Raw genomic sequence first — 23628 nt, 5'->3', positions numbered from 1 at the left:
AGCACTATACTAGATCACTATACTAGAGCACTATACTAGAGCACTATACTAGAGCACTATACTAGAGCACTATACTAGAGCACTAAACTTAGAGCACTATTTAGCTCCAAAAGAGGTTATAGCTTTGACTGCATGCTGACAGTGAATTCAGAGCCATTCAGTGACTAGCTACACGACAAACATCATTTTACCAGGTTCCTGTGAAGCACTTGTAATTAAAGTCCACCACAACATACTGTACCCAAGAGTTTCATTTCATTGTGTATTAGAAACACAGCGTGAGATCATTGTGATGGGATTTCGCCAGTGGTTGATCAGGCAGTATAATTCTGCTCTCACTTCTGCCTGCATACACTATTTAATCTCCATCACTGTCATACACACACACACACACACACACACATATGGAGTTAAGAGTGATGAGAAATTGAAGCCGTTAGGATAGGAGGGTGAAGAGAGACAGACAGTCATATTAGGTTTCATTAAAACTGGATATAGCTACAATACCTCATCCTCCAATTTCCTGCCCTTCCCACTCTTGCTCAATGCAATCAGAATATTGCATCACTGTGCACAGGCTTATTGGGTTAGTTTAGTAGACTTCATACTAATGGGGTTATGTTGCATTCTCTAAATGTATATTTCAATGAGTATTAGTAGTAACCTTGGGCGATGAAATGTGTGTATGTTTGCCTGATCAACAGTCTACTCCCTCAATTTACATTTTGGACCAAACAAACACATGAGCCTCGTGATGCACAGGATGGCAACGGCTAATCAGGGTTACCGTGGTAACACAGTGGTGGCATGTTAGCCGACGATGTCGGGTCTAACGCTGGGTTCAAGTAATTTCCCCAGAGCTGCCGTGCTTCAAAGTAGAGAAACAAACAGGCTAAACCACGCAGTTTATTAAAACATGTGGGTTGAATCACCTCGGGGTTGCTTCGTGGTCTATTTGTGATTGAAGAGATTGACCATACTGTACTGCATTTCTGACCCCGGCTGACCTCCACGGTCTGAATTGCCATTGGTGCTTTTAAGAGCATCTAAATGAAATCAGCCACGGTTCAAATCACATGGTTGATGTGAAAATAGATCTAGCTATATATATGTGTAAAACCACTAATCAATCCAACCATTGAAATTACATTGGTTCAAGGCCTCCCGAGTGGCGCAGTGGTCTAAGGCACTGCATCGCAGTGATTCTGGGTTCATGTCCAGAATCTGTGGCAGCCGGCCGCGACCGGGAGACCCATGGAGCGGTGCACAATTGACCCAGTGTCGTCTGGGTTAGGGGAGGGTTTGGCTGGCAGGGATGTCCCTGTCCCATCGCACACCAGCAACTCCTGTGGTGGGCCGGGTGCAGTGCACGCTGAGACGGTCGCCAGGTGTACGGTGTTTCCTCCGACACATTGGTGCGGCTGGCTTTCGGGTTAATTGGGCAATGTGTCAAGAAGTAGTGCGGCTTGGTTGGGTTGTGTTCCGGAGGAACGAAGGGTTCTCGACCTTCGCCCCTCCCGAGTCTGTACGGGAGTTGCAGCGATGAAACCAGACTGTAACTACCAATTGGGATACCAGGAAATTGGGGAGAAAAAGGGCTAAAAAAAAAATAAATGATACATTGGTTCTGCTATAAGTCCTACGGCTGTCCTACGGCTGTGTTGTATGGTATCTACAGTGCCACTGTATCATAAGCAGGTAGTTATGGAGTGTGTATGGTTTAGTCCATTAGGCCATTAGTGTTGATGATAATGGTAATGTAGGGACAGGTAAAGGTAAAGGGGTAATCTGTTTGGGGGGGGAAATGAGTGGAGATGGGGATCTAAAGCAATTGCCGCGATGGGTTTAAAGAGACTAATTTATCATCCCCCACACCTCCTCAGCCACAACCCCCCTTCTCCTCCTTTACTCAAGCCTTTCTTTACCCCCTCCTCCACTTCCCTCTTATCTCATTGACCTTGCTTTGCTCTCTGCAGCTGGAGTGTGTCTTTGAAAGGAATGAGATTGGCATAGTGTTACTGTACACACACACACACACACACACACACCCGTCAAGGGCGAAGGTGACACAGCAAGCGTATTCTGAATCAATGGAAGCTCATTGGTTTTGGTTGTGATTTGCACGTCTCAGTGAAAAACATTGAAAAGTTGTGCCTTACTTACACCTCTCTGAAACAGAAGGATTTGACGGGTGGACATTCTCCTTCATACCCGAGGGATAGGGGATAATGTATTATAGTACCGGGTGTCCTGCACTCTTTTCACATTTAAATCTCCGCTGGGGGTGATTGGCGACGTAGGAGGTTCACTTGTTTTTCGCTGCAGGATTCTGCACAAGACAAATGCATAGATTGTATCTGCACTGGAACAGAAGGAAATAGCAGAGTTCTCTCCCTCCCCAGTTTTCATCCCTGCTTTGATAATCACCAGCATCATCCCTACAGAGACATTTTAGCCCTCCACAACCACCCTTACAGGAGGAGGATAGGAGGGTGGATGGCTGGAGGGAGGGAGGGAGGGAGGGAGGGAGGGAGGGTGGATGGATGGATGGATGGATGGAGGGAGGGAGGGAGGGAGGGAGGGAGGGAGGGAGGGGTGGATGGATGGCTGGAGGGAGGGAGGGAGGGAGGGAGGGAGGGAGGGAGGGAGGGAGGGAGGGAGGGAGGGGGGGAAGGAGGGTGGGTGGATGGATGGCTGGATGGCTGGACGGAGGGAGGGAGGGAAGGAGGGTGGATGGATGGCTGGAGGGAGGGAGGGAGGGAGGGAAGGAGGGTGGATGGATGGATGGATGGATGGATGGCTGGACGGAGGGAGGGAGGGAAGGAGGGTGGATGGATGGCTGGAGGGAGGGAGGGTAGACAGGGAGAGGGGGAGCCTAAATGACGAGGCGCATGTTCAGCATCCATGAACAGGGGATGTGGAGGAGAAAGGAGCGGATGGTCCCATAGGATTGGGGTTTTCTGTTGGAATACTGATACAGACCACAGAGTATTCCCTCCTACACTCTTAGAACAAAAAAGGTGCTATTTAAAACCTTCTTCGGATGTCCTAATAGGATAACCCTTTGAGGAACCCTTTTTGGATCCAGGTAGAACCCTTTTGGGTTCTATTTAGAACCCTTTCCACTGAGGGTTCTACCTGAAACCAAAAATGGTTTCTCTTATGGGGAAAGCCGAAGAACCTTTTTGTACTTTCCATCCAACCGGTTGACTTTATCTGCACACTGTCTGTCATACCGTGCAGAAACCGGGCCAGAGCACAACACAGTCATAATACAACACAACACAGTCATAATACAACACAACACAGTCATAATAGTAACTAAACAGCAGCCCTGGAGACAACACAGTCATAATACAACACAACACAGTCATAATAGTAACTAAACAGCAGCCCTGGACACAACACAGTCATAATAGTAACTAAACAGCAGCCCTGGAGACAACACAGTCATAATACAACACAACACAGTCATAATAGTAACTAAACAGCAGCCCTGGAGACAACACAGTCATAATAGTAACTAAACAGCAGCCCTGGAGACAACACAGTCATAATAGTAACTAAACAGCAGCCCTGGAGACAACACAGTCATAATAGTAACTAAACAGCAGCCCTGGACACAACACAGTCATAATACAACACAACACAGTCATAATAGTAACTAAACAGCAGCCCTGGACACAACACAGTCATAATACAACACAACACAGTCATAATAGTAACTAAACAGCAGCCCTGGAGACAACACAGTCATAATAGTAACTAAACAGCAGCCCTGGAGACAACACAGTCATAATACAACACAACACAGTCATAATAGTAACTAAACAGCAGCCCTGGAGACAACACAGTCATAATACAACACAACACAGTCATAATACAACACAACACAGTCATAATAGTAACTAAACAGCAGCCCTGGAGACAACACAGTCATAATACAACACAACACAGTCATAATAGTAACTAAACAGCAGCCCTGGACACAACACAGTCATAATACAACACAACACAGTCATAATAGTAACTAAACAGCAGCCCTGGAGACAACACAGTCATAATACAACACAACACAGTCATAATAGTAACTAAACAGCAGCCCTGGACACAACACAGTCATAATAGTAACTAAACAGCAGCCCTGGACACAACACAGTCATAATAGTAACTAAACAGCAGCCCTGGAGACAACACAGTCATAATAGTAACTAAACAGCAGCCCTGGAGACAACACAGTCATAATACAACACAACACAGTCATAATAGTAACTAAACAGCAGCCCTGGACACAACACAGTCATAATACAACACAACACAGTCATAATACAACACAACACAGTCATAATAGTAACTAAACAGCAGCCCTGGACACAACACAGTCATAATACAACACAACACAGTCATAATACAACACAACACAGTCATAATAGTAACTAAACAGCAGCCCTGGACACAACACAGTCATAATACAACACAACACAGTCATAATACAACACAACACAGTCATAATAGTAACTAAACAGCAGCCCTGGAGACAACACAGTCATAATACAACACAACACAGTCATAATAGTAACTAAACAGCAGCCCTGGACACAACACAGTCATAATACAACACAACACAGTCATAATACAACACAACACAGTCATAATAGTAACTAAACAGCAGCCCTGGAGACAACACAGTCATAATACAACACAACACAGTCATAATACAACACAACACAGTCATAATAGTAACTAGACAGCAGCCCTGGAGACAACACAGTCATAATACAACACAACACAGTCATAATAGTAACTAAACAGCAGCCCTGGACACAACACAGTCATAATACAACACAACACAGTCATAATACAACACAACACAGTCATAATAGTAATTAAACAGCAGCCCTGGACACAACACAGTCATAATACAACACAACACAGTCATAATACAACACAACACAGTCATAATACAACACAACACAGTCATAATAGTAACTAAACAGCAGCCCTGGACACAACACAGTCATAATACAACACAACACAGTCATAATAGTAACTAAACAGCAGCCCTGGAGACAACACAGTCATAATACAACACAACACAGTCATAATAGTAACTAAACAGCAGCCCTGGACACAACACAGTCATAATACAACACAACACAGTCATAATACAACACAACACAGTCATAATAGTAATTAAACAGCAGCCCTGGAGACAACACAGTCATAATACAACACAACACAGTCATAATACAACACAACACAGTCATAATACAACACAACACAGTCATAATAGTAATTAAACAGCAGCCCTGGACACAACACAGTCATAATACAACACAACACAGTCATAATAGTAACTAAACAGCAGCCCTGGAGACAACACAGTCATAATACAACACAACACAGTCATAATACAACACAACACAGTCATAATAGTAATTAAACAGCAGCCCTGGACACAACACAGTCATAATACAACACAACACAGTCATAATAGTAACTAAACAGCAGCCCTGGACACAACACAGTCATAATACAACACAACACAGTCATAATACAACACAACACAGTCATAATAGTAATTAAACAGCAGCCCTGGAGACAACACAGTCATAATACAACACAACACAGTCATAATACAACACAACACAGTCATAATACAACACAACACAGTCATAATAGTAATTAAACAGCAGCCCTGGACACAACACAGTCATAATACAACACAACACAGTCATAATACAACACAACACAGTCATAATAGTAATTAAACAGCAGCCCTGGACACAACACAGTCATAATACAACACAACACAGTCATAATAGTAACTAAACAGCAGCCCTGGAGACAACACAGTCATAATACAACACAACACAGTCATAATAGTAACTAAACAGCAGCCCTGGAGACAACACAGTCATAATACAACACAACACAGTCATAATAGTAACTAAACAGCAGCCCTGGAGACAACACAGTCATAATACAACACAACACAGTCATAATAGTAACTAAACAGCAGCCCTGGAGACAACACAGTCATAATACAACACAACACAGTCATAATAGTAACTAAACAGCAGCCCTGGAGACAACACAGTCATAATAGTAACTAAACAGCAGCCCTGGACACAACACAGTCATAATACAACACAACACACAACACACTATATTTCACATAGGGGACATCTAGATATAGAAAAACAATGCATCGGTGTACTGATTCAAAATCAGAACACATACAAATACTTAACAGATCCAAATATTGCACATGACCAAAAATATCCTAAAACGCTGCGTACTACCACAGCTATCCCTAGACATAACGAACGAAACGAAAGCTGCCAATGGGATTCTCCTCCAAAGTTGTGCTCATGCCCAGACACAACACAGTGTGCTGTGTTGCAGTAAACACAACCAAATAAACTATTCTTCTCACTATCGCTCATCCGTATATTCATCAAAGATAATCAGTCCCTCAGGATTGTTGCTGATATTTGCAGGCTAAGGTGCTTGATTTAGCTGCAGCAACTCTGACATTCTGCACTGATTCTGTCTAATTTATTGTGAAACAGAGCTGAGGAGGGAACATGTTTGTTGACGTGTCGGTTGATTGAACCATATTATGCAGTAAATGTACGGGTGGTGATTGGTTGAAAATGTGTGCCTTCTTTTTGTACTGCGGCGATGGGTCAGTGTTATGCGATAACATTGCGGTGATTCGACTGTTTTATGCAAAAATAGTGCAGTGATTGGTCAAATTTGGTCAAATGTCCCTGGGAACTGTTGATTTTTCCAAAACATTTGCGATCGGGGAATCCTGTAGGGACTGACTGACGGCATGTCAAGTGGCAACATTAAAAGGCGTTACGGGGTTTATGCACCAACGATATGCTTATGCTCTCTATCATACGTAGTTGGCTTTTAGTAATGGTGTGCTGAAAGTGACAGAAATGTGTAATGATGATGATAATTGCATACATTCCAGTGCATAGATATATGCAATAGTAGGCCCCTGTACCATTCTACACAGCCTTCTGGTTGGCCATAATCGTCTCATCATTGTATCACCTGACCTTTGACCCTCCTATGATTGATGCGCCTGTACGGGGGGGGTGGGGGGGGGTGGGGGGCTTCCTGAGGTTTATTATGAATACAGACTCCAGACAGAGCCAGCGTCGCTACAGTGGCGGTGGGGGTTGGCGCCGGGCTACTCCCTCAATGTCATGTGAAAGTGATACTAACTACCCCCCCCCCCCCCCCCCCCCCCCACACTACAGTACCTCTCTCTCCTCCCCCACCCCTTCAGGCACAGTGGAGCGTTCCAATATCATCTGTTTATAAAAAATAAAACAACCACTGCATAATTTTTAGGTCTGTTCTAAAGAGGGCGAATTGCGTCTTTCCTTCCTTCCGATCTTCCTTCCTTGGAGTGATCATGTATGATAGGGACATGATAGGGGACAGTGTGGTTTCCACTACTTTGCGTTCACCAAGTGATTATCTCAAGGAAGGAGAATAATAAAGATGCAAAAGAGATGTAAGTATTTGAACTGGGACTTGGGCTATATTAGCTAGAGAGAGGTTTGTGGCGACTCATGGCTGCCATTTCAGAGATGCCATCCATCATTCACTTTCTTCAGCCTTTTTCTTGAACAGACTGAAGACCCCCATTTGGTTTGAATGATTGATCACATCCATTGATTGTCATTTAGCCTGCCCATCACTAATACTAAATCAATATGTCTGTTGATGTGTTGGAGACTTACCTCCGGGTGTTGGTGAGTTAACCCTTAGTGTTCTATCGTCTGTCCTGGTGGTGGTGTTTGCTCCCAGTCGTTCCTCCACAGGCCCTGCTTTGGCCTCGGAATCACCCAGGTCTGGTGAACTCTGACTTGGCTGAGTTTCGGTGACCGGGGCCTCTTTAGTTCCAATGTCGGTGCTTACGGTCGAGGCCAGACGTCTTGTGGTGACCCTGGTTTGTGGGGAAATGGGTGGGGTGCCAGAGTCAAAGGGTTGTCTGGTCAGTGTGGTCTCTACCTGTGTTAGGTTGACGGTGATCCTTGGTGGAGTTGTGACCAGGGTTGTGGGGACTGTGGTTTGTGGGGACGTTAGGTGTGGGACAGAGGCTGTGAGAGGGTCACCCTGGGGAACTAGTTCATTTTGGATCTTTGTTTCCTTGGGGAAAGATTTAGTTGTGACCTTCCAACTGTGCTTTGGCGTTTGGGACGTTTCTGTTGACAGGTATGTGTGTGTTATTGTCTTTGGCAGTATGTTTGTGCTGGTGAGACTATCGGAGGATATATCAACCCCCTGTGACATATAAATAGAGGATATGGAATCTAAGACAGCGGTTATAGTATCTAAGATATCTTGGGTGTTTGGTTGTGTGTTCTTGTTAGGAGTGACTGTCTGTGGGTTTGTTACTGTTCTTATCTCAGTGGAGCTGGGGTGACCTTCAGTCCAAGAGGTGATGGTGGAGGACTGAGGGCTTTTATTAATACCCTCCTCCACAGACCCTGAATGTCCCGGTGAATTCTCAGGCTCTGTTCGTCCCTCCGTTCGTCCCTCCGTTCGTCCCTCTGTTGGTCCCTCTGTTGGTCCCTTTGACAGTTCCTCTGTTGGTCCCTCTGTCGGTCTCTCTATCAGTCCCTTTGACAGTTTCTCCGTTCGTCCCTCCGTTTGTCTCTCTGTTGGTCCCTCTGTTGGTCCCTCTGTCGGTCTCTCTATCAGTCCCTTTGACAGTTCCTCCGTTCGTCCCTCCGTTTGTCTCTCTGTTGGTCCCTCTGTTGGTCCCTCTGTCGGTCTCTCTATCAGTCCCTTTGACAGTCCCTCTGTTGGTCCCTCTGTCGGTCTCTCTATCAGTCCCTTTGACAGTTCCTTTGTTGGTCCCTCTGATGGTGTGGTCCTTTGGGGCCCTGCATTCTTAGTCTGTGACTTCCCTCCAAACGGGTTGAGCGAAGAAAACGGAAATGACGGCGCCGCCGGGAGTGATGGCAAAATGGACAAGCTGGGCCAATAGGACCATCCCTTACTGGCAGGCGGTCCTGTCGGCTTCGTAAGATCCGCCTCTTCATCCGCAAACACCGTCGTGTGGAGAAGAATGGCGAGGAGAGAGCACCATAAGCACAAAGCCATCATCCGGTGAAGGTGATGCATGTTGCCGACAGTGAAGCGGAGCGGCTAGTTAGGCACCGGTCACATACTGTCCTCCATTCCCCGGGCCCCCTAGGGCACGTTGGCTCGCTCTCCTGTGAAGTGACCTAAAACACAGATGCACACAGGACATTGAGTGACATACTTTCACTTTATCACAGTACAGTTAGTTTGACTTGATACATGGATATGTGTTGTTGAGCTGAAATGTGTCTGCTGGCTTGTTTTTACTGGAGAGGTTATTTAAACGGGACGTTTCTGCTCTGTTTCATTTCGTGCTTGACCTGTTTTTTGTCTGTTTTTCCAGAGAATATAATATCACATGTTGATGATATTATACGACCCACAATACAGCAGGGCAGCCATTAAAATGGACTGCTGAAGTTAGCAGGCCGGGAAAATGTTGTCCACCACAAACCGCCACAAGAACGACGGTGTTATTGGACACATATACTTAGTGGTGTCAGATTCTGAGGTCAGTATTTATGTGAGGAAGTTGTGTGTCATTCATATGTATACTTGGTAAGAGTCTTGGGACAACCAAACATGAAATATACTTCTGACCAATCACAAAAGAGACTTTCCAGATGTCATGTATTTTCTCAGCCCTTTAGTTAGCGCTAACTTTTACATAATGTGTGTGTGTGTGTGTGTGTGTGTGGGGGTGGGGGGGTGGGGTCCGTCCTCTGTATAGAAATGGAAGGGGAACTCTTTTCTTGGAGGGGAGGAACGGGTGGTTCAAAGTCTCTGTCCAGTTGCCTCAGTGAAGAGATTGGAGCACCGATGGAATTTTCCATTGAGAACAACCTGTGTGCTTTAGTTGTGTTTGAACCCACCTCCCTCCAACTCTCTTTCATTCCCCGTTTGATTTGTTCTTTAAAACGGGGAGAAACCCTCTGCTTAAGTGAGAGTGTGTTTTCCTGTAGTGAGAGAATAACATCAGTATTCAAGACAATCAGCCATTTACTCTCTCCTGCTCTTCATCAAGCTCTTTCCTTCTTTCCCTGCAAATATATATTCCTCCTCTCTCACCCCGTTTTCAGTACCTCCCCCTCTATCTCCTTCACTCCTTTACACCTCTCCATTTATTTCCCCATACATCTCTCTCTCTGTCACTCTGTCCTATGCTACATCTCTCTCTCTGTTACTCTGTCCCATGCTACATCTCTCTCTGTTACTCTGTCCCATGCTACATCTCTCTCTGTTACTCTGTCCTATGCTACATCTCTCTATCTCTCTATTACTCTGTCCTATGCTACATCTCTCTCTGTTACTCTGTTCCATGCTACATCTCTCTCTGTTACTCTGTCCTATGCTACATCTCTCTATCTCTCTATTACTCTGTCCTATGCTACATCTCTTTCTCTGTTACTCTGTCCTATGCTACATCTCTCTCTGTTACTCTGTCCTATGCTACATCTCTCTCTCTCTGTTACTCTGTCCTATGCTACATCTCTTTTTCTGTTTCTCTTTCCTATGCTACATCTCTCTCTCTCTCTGTTATTCTGTCCTATGCTACATCTCTCTCTCTTTCTGATACTCTGTCCTATGCTACATCTCTCTCTGTTACTCTGTCCTATGCTACATCTCTCTCTGTTACTCTGTCCTATGCTACATCTCTCTTTCTGTTACTCTGTCCTATGCTACATCTCTCTTTCTGTTACTCTGTCCTATGCTACATCTCTCTCTCTCTCTGTTATTCTGTCCTATGCTACATCTCTCTCTCTTTCTGCTACTCTGTCCTATGCTACATCTCTCTATCTCTGTTACTCTGTCCTATGCTACATCTCTCTCTCTCTCTGTTACTCTGTCCCATGCTACATCTCTCTCTCTCTCTGCTACTCTGTCCCATGCTACATCTCTCTCTCTCTGTTACTCTGTCCTATGCTACATCTCTCTCTCTCTGCTACTCTGTCCTATGCTACATCTCTTTCTCTCTCTGTTACTCTGTCCTATGCTACATCTCTCTCTCTGTTACTCTGTCCCATGCTACATCTCTCTCTCTCTCTCTCTCTCTCTCTCTCTCTCTCTTTCTCTCTCTGTTACTCTGTCCCATGCTACATCTCGCTGTTACTCTGTCCTATGCTACATCTCTCTCCGTAACTCTGTCCTATGCAACATCTCCCTCTCTCTCTCTGTTACTCTGTCCCATGCTACATCTCTCTCTCTCTCTCTGTTACTCTGTCCCATGCTACATCTCTCTCTGCTACTCTGTCCTGTGCTACATCTTTCGTTCTCTCTGTCACTCTGTCCTATGCTACATCTCTCTCCGTAACTCTGTCCTGTGCTAAATCTCTCTCTGTTACTCTGTCCCATGCTACATCTCTCTGATACTCTGTCCTATGCTACATCTCTCTCCGTAACTCTGTCCTACGCAACATCTCCCTCTCTCTCTCTGTTACTCTGTCCTATGCTACATCTCTCTCTGTTACTCTGTCCTATGCAACATCTTCCTCTCTCTCTCTCTGTTACTCTGTCCTATGCTATATCTCTCTCTGCTACTCTGTCCTGTGCTACATCTTTCGTTCTCTCTGTCACTCTGTCCCATGCTACATCTCTCTCTCTCTCTCTCTCTCTCCTACTCTGTCCTATGCTACATCTCTCTCTCTCTCTCTGTTACTCTGTCCCATGCTACATCTCTCTCTGCTACTCTGTCCTATGCTATATCTCTCTCATTGTTACTCTGTCCCATGCTACATCTCTCTCTTTGAAGTATAGCTCATAACACAAACAGATCAATCACCTTTTAATAGCACTATCCTAGGCCTGATCTCTCTGCAGGACATTCAGGGACTTGACCCATTCTCTGTGCCCCATGTAGTGTTGACCTTAGTGGGCCTCACTACCTCTCTGAGCCTTCCTGGGGGTAGTTGGCTGCATTCTGAAGAATGAGTTGTGGTGCTGAGGGGCACACTCAAAAACATACAACTGCCCACACATTACTGCCTTCTATCAGGACTCTGAGTGTACATGCTTGAAATACATTTCCATTGAGGAATGGTTGTACTTAGAGACCCACCCACATCCACCCACATCATAGTCATGAGTGTGTGTAACACACACACACACACACACCAAAGCCCCCAAGACGTTAAAACCTTTCGCCAGAGTTGGTTAATTCTTGGTGTGTTACAGAAAGACAAATAAACGGTACTTAATGCCGTCTTTGTAGAACACTGAGATATTTGTTGTGACATTCTGTTCTTCAGAAGAAACACGTTGCCTTTTTAGTTCCACGCTAAACCATTCGCTAAACCATTCGCTAAACCATTCGCTAAACCATTCGCTAAACCATTCGCTAAACCATTCGCTAAACCATTCGCTAAACCATTCCAATTAGCTATTAACCTTGAAAAAACTATGCCTCTGCCCTGATCGGGTTTCTGTTCAATTTGACACATATTGATCAATTATTTACACAAGGGGGATTATGCATCATTTCATTTGGCTAACATTCTCAAATTTCACTTCCTCACTATCAATTACACAGGCATGCCAGCTTCCTGTTTCAGTCAGAAGATTACCTGACTAATTAGTGTCTATGCCTTTCATAGAGAGCAGAGTTAAATATACCTCCCCTTCAACCACATGGTGAATCCCTAATAAGCTTATATAGGTAGATAGACAGCCCATTTTCAGATAACAGGGGGTTGGAGTTCTCAGTTACTCTCACACATAATCATTAGGTTATTCTATGATTTTATCTACATGTGTACCATCCTGCCATGTGGAAATTGTGTATGTCTCACAACTGTCAACTGCATAACGCTTAAAACACAGGATATCAAGATTTGAATTTTTGTTTGCCTCCGTTTAGTCCTCTGTGAGCAATCAACTCAGTTTTAGTGCGCTTGTGGTCAGTTGTAAAAATGAAATATGTCTGTCTGTTAGGGAGCCCTCTGTCTTTCCTGACATGCAGCAGAACAAGTGGAAAGAGAGAATGAGAGATAGTAATAAGATAAACATGTCTGTGGGGACATTTACAAGCCTTCTCTTTCTTCACTGGTGTTTTGTTCCACTGCACCTGACAAAGACAGGTCCTGTCCCACTGCACTGTGCTCAATGGAGCAGAAAGAGAGAGTGAGAGAAGGAGAGAGAGGGTTGGAAGTCATGTCACGACGGGGATATAGATGGAGAGAGAGAAGGAGAGAGAGGGTTGGAAGTCACGTCACGACGGGGATATAGATGGAGAGAGAGAAGGAGAGAGAGGGTTGGAAGTCATGTCACGACGGGGATATAGATGGAGAGAGAGAGAAGGAGAGAGAGGGCTGGAAGTCATGTCACGACGGGGATATAGACGGAGAGAGAGAGAAGGAGAAAGAGGGTTGGAAGTCACGTCACGACGGGGATATAGATGGAGAGAGAGAAGGAGAGAGAGAGGGTTGGAAATCACATCATGACGGGGATATAGATGGAGAGAGAGAAGGAGAGAGAGGGTTGGAAGTCACATCACGACGGGGATATAGATGGAGAGAGAGAGAGAGGGTTGGAAGTCATGTCATGACGGGGATATAGATGGAGAGAGAGAGAAGGAGAAAGAGGGTTGGAAGTCATGTCACGACGGGGATATAGATGGAGAGAGAGAGAAGGAGAAAGAGGGTTGGAAATCACATCACGACGGGGATATAGATGGAGAGAGAGAGAAGGAGAAAGAGGGTTGGAAGTCACGTCACGACGGGGATATAGATGGAGAGAGAGAGAAGGAGAGAGGGGGGGTTGGAAGTCATGTCACGACAGGGGGATATAGATGGAGAGAGAGAAAAGGAGAGAGAGGGTTGGAAGTCATGTCACGACGGGGATATAGATGGAGAGTGAGAGAAGGAGAGAGAGGGTTGGAAGTCATGTCACGACAGGGGGATATAGATTGGGTTGGAAGTCATGTCATGACGGGGATATAGATGGAGAGAGAGAAAAGGAGAGAGAGGGTTGGAAGTCATGTCACGACGGGGATATAGATGGAGAGTGAGAGAAGGAGAGAGAGGGTTGGAAGTCATGTCACGACAGGGGGATATAGATTGGGTTGGAAGTCATGTCATGACGGGGATATAGATGGAGAGAGAGAAAAGGAGAGAGAGGGTTGGAAGTCATGTCACGACGGGGATATAGATGGAGAGAGAGAGAAGGAGAGGGGGGGGTGGAAGTCATGTCACGACAGGGGGATATAGATGGAGAGAGAGAGAGAGGGTTGGAAGTCATATAGATGGATATAGATGGAGAGAGAGAGAAGGAGAGAGAGGGTTGGAAGTCATGTCACGACGGGGATATAGATGGAGAGAGAGAGAAGGAGAGAGAGAGGGTTGGAAGTCATGTCACGACAGGGGGATATAGATGGAGAGAGAGAGAAGGAGAGAGAGGGTTGGAAGTTACGTCACGACGGGGATATAGATGGAGAGAGAGAGAAGGAGAGAGAGGGTTGGAAGTCACATCACGACGGGGATATAGATGGATAGAGAGACGGAGAGAGGGCTGGAAGTCACGTCACGACGGGGATATAGATGGAGAGAGAGAGAAGGAGAGAGAGGGTTGGAAGTCACGTCACAACGGGGATATAGATGGAGAGCGAGAGAAGGAGAGAGAGGGTTGGAAGTCACATCACGACGGGGATATAGATGGAGAGAGAGAGAAGGAGAGAGAGGGTTGGAAGTCATGTCACGACGGGGATATAGATGGAGAGCGAGAGAAGGAGAGAGAGGGTTGGAAGTCACGTCACGACAGGGGGATATAGATGGAGAGAGAGAGAAGGTGAGAGAGGGTTGGAAGTCACATCACGACGGGGATATAGATGGAGAGAGAGAGAAGGAGAGAGAGGGTTGGAAGTCACATCACGACAGGGGGATATAGATGGAGAGAGAGAGAAGGAGAGAGAGGGTTGGAAGTCACATCACGATAGGGGGATATAGATGGAGAGAGAGAGAAGGAGAGAGAGGGTTGGAAGTCACGTCACGGCGGGGATATAGATGGAGAGCGAGAGAGAGGGTGAAATATAGATAGTGGAAGGAGAGGAGATATATATAGAGAGAGACAGACAGACATGTTGCATTCTGACTTCATGGCAGTCCACTAACTCCTTTCTATTCTCTCTAATGCTTCACTCGGTTTATTGCTAAATCTCTCCTTTTGTGTGTGTGTGTGTGTGTGTGTGTGTGTGTGTGTGTGTGTGTGTGTGTGTGTGCGCGTGTGTGTGTGTGTATGTGGTGTGCACTTCCATACGTGTGCGTGTACCCTCACCCACTCTCTTAACCACCACCCATCACCATGCCAATCACATCACATCCTCAAACACACTATTTCCCCATGAGGATTATCAGCATTATTCTGTCATTATTCTTATCCTTTCTGTCATTTACATTCATCTCCAGGACAACGGCTTTAGTGGTCTGCTGTGTGACCGCTGTGGTACTGAGAGGATAGAGATGGATATCTGATTGGAGACCGGTCCTTCAACAGCCTTTTAACATTTTACACTAATGAAGTGATTTTAAATTAAGAATGTTGGTTAGGTTTATGAGAGAGGGAGAGAGAGAGGGAGAGCAAAGGCTATAGAAAGGTAGAGCTAGCAAGAGAGCGCAGAGGATGAAGGGAGAGAGGGCTGGAGAGAGAGAGAGAAAGAGGGAGGGAAGAAGGCGGAAGGGTGTGCAGTGAATTAGAGGTGTGGACTCCTCCCTGAGAGATTTAAATGGATTTCTGCTGGATTTGAGAGGATTCGCAAATGGAGATGACTTGATTCTGGGCGATGCCACTTATGTTTAACAGGTTGACCATAGTCTCACGAAGGCACAGGGATTGATGTTTCACACTCCTTGGCAATGGACTGATTTTCGTGCACGTCTCAGATTTGCTAAAGTGTGTGTGTGTTTGTACAGTGCCTTCAGAAATAATTCAGCGTGAGCGAGCGAGTTGGAGAGTGAGGAGGGCTATATTAACAAAGCTCTGACACCCCAGTCTCATCCTATCTAGCTCACTTCACTGGCCTTGGGTCTGGACAGGAATGTCAATAAAACAGACTGAATCAAACTGGCCACGTCATCTTTAGCGAGTACAGATTTATTCAGTCATGTAGGTGGGCGACACTTCATTTGAAGGTAGAAACATTATTATCTGAAAGTATACTTTATGGGCCAGTTTCCCAGACACAGATTAAGACTGGTCTTGGACTAAAAAGTGCTTTCCATGGAGAATCTCCATTGCGAATCCTTTTTGATCGCAGACTAGGCTTGATCTGTGTCTGGGGAAGCTTCACTATGGGTAATACTCCTGGTTTCATTCCTGGCGATTGTTGAGAAATAATGAGACATTATTATCCATCATTTAATCCTACATTTGACTGAATATTACGATTTGTCCTCAGTATTTCACAGTACAGTATCTGTCTAATATGTGCATACTAGTACACTTGATTTGTTGTTTAAGTATTTCCTAATGATCAAATATATTATTCTAAAAGCTACACTATTTCTAAAAAAAAAAATTCACGTTTGACCTGATCAGTTACATCAATGAGTGTATCCAAGTATGAAATGGCTTCTTCAGGACCACGTTTTACAATGTTACTCAGATAATGATCTAGACGTAAAACAAGGGGGTCCATACTAAAGTCTGTCAGCCCGGATGTTGTTGAATTAAAACATGGGGGTCCATACTAAAGTCTGGCAGGTCGAATGTTGTTGATGTAAAACATGGGGGTCCATACTAAAGTCTGGCAGGTCGGATGTTGTTGATGTAAAACATGGGGGTCCATACTAAAGTCTGGCAGCCCGGATGTTGTTGATGTAAAACATGGGGGTCCATACTAAAGTCTGGCAGGTCGGATGTTGTTGATGTAAAACATGGGGGTCCATACTAAAGTCTGGCAGGTCGGATGTTGTTGATGTAAAACAAGGGGGTCCATACTAAAGTCTGGCAGGTCGGATGTTGTTGATGTAAAACATGGGGGTCCATACTAAAGTCTGGCAGGTCGGATGTTGTTGACGTAAAACATGGGGGTCCATACTAAAGTCTGGCAGGTCTGATGTTGTTGATGTAAAACATGGGGGTCCATACTAAAGTCTGGCAGGTCTGATGTTGTTGATGTAAAACATGGGGGTCCATACTAAAGTCTGGCAGGTCGGATGTTGTTGACGTAAAACATGGGGGTCCATACTAAAGTCTGGCAAGTCTGATGTTGTTGATGTAAAACATGGGGGTCCATACTAAAGTCTGGCAGGTCGGATGTTGTTGATGTAAAACATGGGGGTCCATACTAAAGTCTGGCAGCCCGGATGTTGTTGATGTAAAACATGGGGGTCCATACTAAAGTCTGGCAGGTCGGATGTTGTTGATGTAAAACATGGGGGTCCATACTAAAGTCTGGCAGGTCGGATGTTGTTGATGTAAAACAAGGGGGTCCATACTAAAGTCTGGCAGGTCTGATGTTGTTGATGTAAAACATGGGGGTTCATACTAAAGTCTGGCAGGTCGGATGTTGTTGATGTAAAACAAGGGGGTCAGTACCAAAGTCTGGCAGACCGGATGTTGTTGATGTAAAACACGGGGGTCCATACTAAAGTCTGGCAGGTCTGATGTTGTTGATGTAAAACAAGGGGGTCCATACTAAAGTCTGGCAGGTCGGATGTTGTTGATGTAAAACATGGGGGTCCATACTAAAGTCTGGCAGGTCGGTTGTTGTTGATGTAAAACATGAGGGTCCATACTAAAGTCTGGCAGGTCGGATGTTGTTGATGTAAAACATGGGGGTCCATACTAAAGTCTGGCAGCCCGGATGTTGTTGATGTAAAACATGGGGGTCCATACTAAAGTCTGGCAGGTCGGATGTTGTTGATGTAAAACATGGGGGTCCATACTAAAGTCTGGCAGGTCGGATGTTGTTGATGTAAAACAAGGGGGTCCATACTAAAGTCTGGCAGGTCGGATGTTGTTGATGTAAAACATGGGGGTCCATACTAAAGTCTGGCAGGTCGGATGTTGTTGACGTAAAACATGGGGGTCCATACTAAAGTCTGGCAGGTCTGATGTTGTTGATGTAAAACATGGGGGTCCATACTAAAGTCTGGCAGGTCTGATGTTGTTGATGTAAAACATGGGGGTCCATACTAAAGTCTGGCAGGTCGGATGTTGTTGACGTAAAACATGGGGGTCCATACTAAAGTCTGGCAGGTCTGATGTTGTTGATGTAAAACATGGGGGTCCATACTAAAGTCTGGCAGGTCGGATGTTGTTGATGTAAAACATGGGGGTCCATACTAAAGTCTGGCAGCCCGGATGTTGTTGATGTAAAACATGGGGGTCCATACTAAAGTCTGGCAGGTCGGATGTTGTTGATGTAAAACATGGGGGTCCATACTAAAGTCTGGCAGGTCGGATGTTGTTGATGTAAAACAAGGGGGTCCATACTAAAGTCTGGCAGGTCAGTTGTTGTTGAATTAAAACAAGGGGGTCCATACTAAAGTCTGGCAGGCCGGATGTTGTTGATGTAAAACATGGGGGTCCATACTAAAGTCTGGCAGGTCGGATGTTGTTGATGTAAAACAAGGGGGTCCATACTAAAGTCTGGCAGGTCAGTTGTTGTTGAATTAAAACAAGGGGGTCCATACTAAAGTCTGGCAGGTCGGATGTTGTTGATGTAAAACATGGGGGTCCATACTAAAGTCTGGCAGGTCGGATGTTGTTGATGTAAAACATGGGGGTCCATACTAAAGTCTGGCAGGTCGGATGTTGTTGATGTAAAACATGGGGGTCCATACTAAAGTCTGGCAGGTCGGATGTTGTTGATGTAAAACATGGGGGTCCATACTAAAGTCTGGCAGGTCGGATGTTGTTGAATTAAAACAAGGGGGTCCATACTAAAGTCTGGCAGGTCGGATGTTGTTGATGTAAAACATGGGGGTCCATACTAAAGTCTGGCAGGTCGGATGTTGTTGATGTAAAACATGGGGGTCCATACTAAAGTCTGGCAGGTCGGATGTTGTTGACGTAAAACAAGGGGGTCCATACTAAAGTCTGGCAGGTCAGTTGTTGTTGAATTAAAACAAGGGGGTCCATACTAAAGTCTGGCAGGTCGGATGTTGTTGATGTAAAACATGGGGGTCCATACTAAAGTCTGGCAGGTCGGATGTTGTTGATGTAAAACATGGGGGTCCATACTAAAGTCTGGCAGGTCGGATGTTGTTGATGTAAAACAAGGGGGTCCATACTAAAGTCTGGCAGGTCGGATGTTGTTGATGTAAAACAAGGGGGTCCATACTAAAGTCTGACAGGTCTGATGTTGTTGATGTAAAACAAGGGGGTCCATACTAAAGTCCGACAGGTCTGATGTTGTTGATGTAAAACATGGGGGTCCATACTAAAGTCTGGCAGCCCGGATGTTGTTGATGTAAAACATGGGGGTCCATACTAAAGTCTGGCAGCCCGGATGTTGTTGAATTAAAACATGGGGGTCCATACTAAAGTCTGACAGGTTGGATGTTGTTGATGAAAAACATGGGGGTCCATACTAAAGTCTGGCAGGTCGGATGTTGTTGATGTAAAACATGGGGGTCCATACTAAAGTCTGGCAGGTCGGATGTTGTTGATGTAAAACATGGGGGTCCATACTAAAGTCTGACAGGTCTGATGTTGTTGATGTAAAACATGGGGGTCCATACTAAAGTCTGGCAGGTCTGATGTTGTTGATGTAAAACATGGGGGTCCATACTAAAGTCTGGCAGGTCGGATGTTGTTGATGTAAAACAAGGGGGTCCATACTAAAGTCTGGCAGGTCGGATGTTGTTGATGTAAAACATGGGGGTCCATACTAAAGTCTGGCAGGTCGGTTGTTGTTGATGTAAAACATGGGGGTCCATACTGAAGTCTGGCAGGTCGGATGTTGTTGACTCAGAGTGAGGATCTACAACCATGTAATTTTCCACATCACTGCTTGTCTTTCTGAAACCAATCTAGCCAAGGTTTGGCTGTCCTTTTAGAAAAACACCTGGTGTTGTACGTATGTCATTGAAGCTTGAATGCTTCATAGTCCAAATTGAGGTCATTTCATTCCAACTTCAAATCCAATCCATGAGTCGGATAAAATCTTAATTGAAAATAATGGTAAACTCTCTTATTTCTACAGAGTCAGTTGAATTGTGTTGAGATGGAGTTGACCCCAGCCTGCAGATGCAATATGTCGGAGAATGGATTTGACATTGCCGGGCAGTCACGGTCAATAGTCCCCAGTGGTTATTGACTGTGACCACTCCTGTGTCCTGGTTTACCTACTGGTCAGAACAGCAGCCAACCACCAGGCTAGGATCCAACAGGTCTGAATCACGACTGACCAGGTCCAGAGGAGTCACAGTCATGGCAGCTAGAGGAGCCAACACCCAACCATTTCCTATTATATCCAGTGGTACTTCAATCTCATCAGGTGTCGCACTTAAATGAACAACTAAACATCTTGCCATCTGTGGTCTATCAAATGTAACTAGGTTCATCTCGGATCATGACTGAAATCTGCTCGATTAACATTAGTATCTAAGTAAGAACAGAACCCGTTTTATACTCCCCAAAGAGTTATATTACATCTCAGGTATTCACCTAATCTGAATACCGTTCCCCCATGACGTATTCAACCATTCAACCTGCTTGATCATAGATCCTATGTTCATCCAGCCTTTCTCTGGTATCCATTTCCCCACTGCCCTTACTACTGACAGAGTGAACAACAAGCCTACCTGCCTGTGAATACCTAGTTATTAGAACATCACACCAACGTTAGTTTTAGCCTTTGAGTCAATGAATGTGACGAACCTGCCTATGACAAGCGTCACCCACTCAGACACCAGCGTTCCACTGACTAGCTTTGCCATGGTGACGACCGTAGCAAAAGACGTCTTGCTAATCCTGTGATGTGAGGGTCTTAGTGGTCTGCTATGCTGCTTTTACCAGAGTGCTGCTACCGCTGATCCTACTGGTACATATGTGCTTCACACTAACCCACACAGGGGACATATGCACACAGCTACACTCGCACAAAAACACACGCAAACACACACACACACACACACACACACACACACACACACACTAACCCACACAGGGGACATATGCACACAGCTACACTCGCACAAAAACACACACGCAAACACACAAATGCTTGCCACGGCAACCCCTGTCACATCTGCTTCAGTTCAAACACCCTACACGCATGCACGCACATACACACGCACACACACACACACACACACACACACACACACACACACTGCTGACCATGGCTGTGCTGCAGAATTAGCCCAGAATGATTCCTTCCCTCCGCTCCTCCTGATGCTAGTCAAACAGCCTCAGCTGCTGCCTCCGTGTGTGTGTGTTTATGTATGCCTGGGATTGCTTGTCTACACAGGTGTGTGTGTGTGTCTACCTATAAAGGCTGTAATAGAAGAGTGTGTGTCGTGTCATCTGGAGATATTGAGCAGCTGAATCCACACCCTCAAATGTGAGCTTGTAGAAATTGTGTTTTTCTGTAAGAGTGAGTCTACCTATAAAGGCTGTAGAGGAAGAGTGTGTCGTCTCGGTGACAGTGTGTGTGTCATTCTCTAACAGCTCTTTACCTTTTTTCTCTATACATGAGGATCATAAACTACACACACACGCACGCACACCATCGAAAGTGTTCAGAATAAAAGAGAGCCACTCACCCAACCACAAGTGAAAGGGAAGAGGTTGTGAATCCACTAAATCCAGCAGGGAGCTGCAGCAGAGAACCGTCTCCCTGTGTGTGTGAATGTGTGTGAAATTGTGTTCCAGGCACTCACTCTCTCACTCTCTCCCTCCCTCCTATTCTCTCTCTCTCTTATATTCTCTCTCACTCTCCCTCTCGTACTCATGTTGGCTCCCCCTCTCTAATTCTCTCTCTTCTTGCTCACTCTCCTCTCTGTCAGCCTCTCTTCTCCCTCCCGTCTCTCTTTCTGCCCCTAACCCCCTGCATAAGTAGTCCAGTGTGAAGCTCTGTGACAATGCCTGTGGCCACACCTCACTGAGCAAATTGTTCATTAGGAGAGTCTCTCTACAGTGTGGACACTGGCCACTAGATAGTTAGACGGGCAAGAATGTCTAGTACACTCAATCCCACACACTTACAAGTACACAACAGACACAAATGTATTAGCAAGCTAATGTACATGCACACACACTTTGACAGTGTACTCTATTGAACATAATCAAGCATGCATGCACACACACACACACACACACACACACGTTATGTTCTTCTATCTTCTATCCTCGTGGGGACCTAAAATCCTATTTTCCCTAACCCTTACCATAACCTTAACCCTAACCTTAACCTGTAACCCAAACCCCAAACCTAACTCCTAACCTTAATTGTAAACTTAACTTAAACTTAAACTTAACCCCTAAGCTTAAAATAGCCTTTGTCCTCATGGAGACATGGGAAATGTCCCCACGAGGGAGAATGTTTTACTTGTTTTACTATCCTTGCAGGTACTTTTGGTCTGCTATCCAGTTGCAAACACACACACACACACACACACACACACACACACACACACCACGCTAAACCCTCACATTATGTCATGCCTCCAGGTCTGTGAAGTTCACCTTTGACATGATTCAGAAAGGTCCATATCTCAAACTCTGGCCGCCTTATCTTTGATGCCAGTCTGAGATCTAAGATGTCCAATCAGAAATGTCATTGTAAAGTCCAACATTCCCCAGATGATTGTTCCTGTCCCGTCTGTAGATCCTCAGGAATTGACTAAATATAGAAACAATCAGAGGTTCCCAGCCCAAGGAAACATAATTTCCTGAACAGCCAGGTCTCCTCCACGCTGAATTCCTTCCTGGTTTGGACCCTTTGGACATATTATGGTCTCAATAACGGATTTGACCTTGAGCCACCTTTCTATTCTTACCATTTGACCTTTGTCCATTCCATTCCAGTTATGGTAGCAGCTTAGAGGTCTCCTAAAAAATGGCTATGCTGATTTGTATTGTTGAATAATACCCCTTGAAGTTGAATAGTACAACACATTAATTGTGTTCACTGGTTCAGGCTAATCTGCTGTGCCATACAAAACATTACAGGTAATTGTTCAACATCAACTGTTTCAGCTTTTATTAGCTAGTTCTAGTCGCTACTGTTGAACAGTTTGATTGAACTATCCAGAATGTTAACGTTAGCTAACGTTCCACAGACCTGTGCCTTGTTGAACGCACTACTGATGAACATCAAATGAATTGAGCATTCCAAATGGTACATCCAACATGGCCGACCAGCCCACCCACCACTGGATGTCTGTGAGGGTGCGGACATCTTTGATGTAGCTGTCTATTGAGGTATGAGCTCTCGTGTCTAGGTTTAACTGTGACCTGTATGCTCTAGTCGGCTGGCCCTCGCTACATATTCGTGGCCAGATCCACTGGCTCCAGGTCATCTATAAGGTTATGCTAGGTAAAGCTCTGCCTTATCTCTGCTCTCTG

The 23628-nt window shown here is 45.2% G+C and overlaps 1 protein-coding gene across 1 annotated transcript in view; it reads right to left on the bottom strand.

The window, feature by feature from the left end:
- Positions 1-22157, bottom strand: part of LOC110499878 (uncharacterized) — a 49174-nt gene extending 27017 nt beyond the window's left edge. Inside the window, exons 1-2 of the mRNA XM_036957138.2 lie at positions 21825-22157; positions 7770-9263 (exon numbers count right to left, since the gene is read on the bottom strand). Of these exons, the coding sequence (XP_036813033.2) occupies positions 7770-9159 (1390 nt within the window). The 5' untranslated portion in view covers positions 9160-9263; positions 21825-22157. The remainder of the gene's footprint in view (positions 1-7769; positions 9264-21824) is intronic.
- Between the last annotated feature and the right edge of the window lie 1471 nt (positions 22158-23628).

Source organism: Oncorhynchus mykiss, chromosome 21 (assembly GCF_057628025.1).
Source record: "Oncorhynchus mykiss isolate SJ-2025 chromosome 21, ASM5762802v1, whole genome shotgun sequence".
NCBI lineage: Eukaryota > Metazoa > Chordata > Actinopteri > Salmoniformes > Salmonidae > Oncorhynchus > Oncorhynchus mykiss.
The sequence above is the reverse complement of the archived record's forward strand: the minus strand, read 5'-3'. Positions and strand labels throughout refer to the sequence as shown.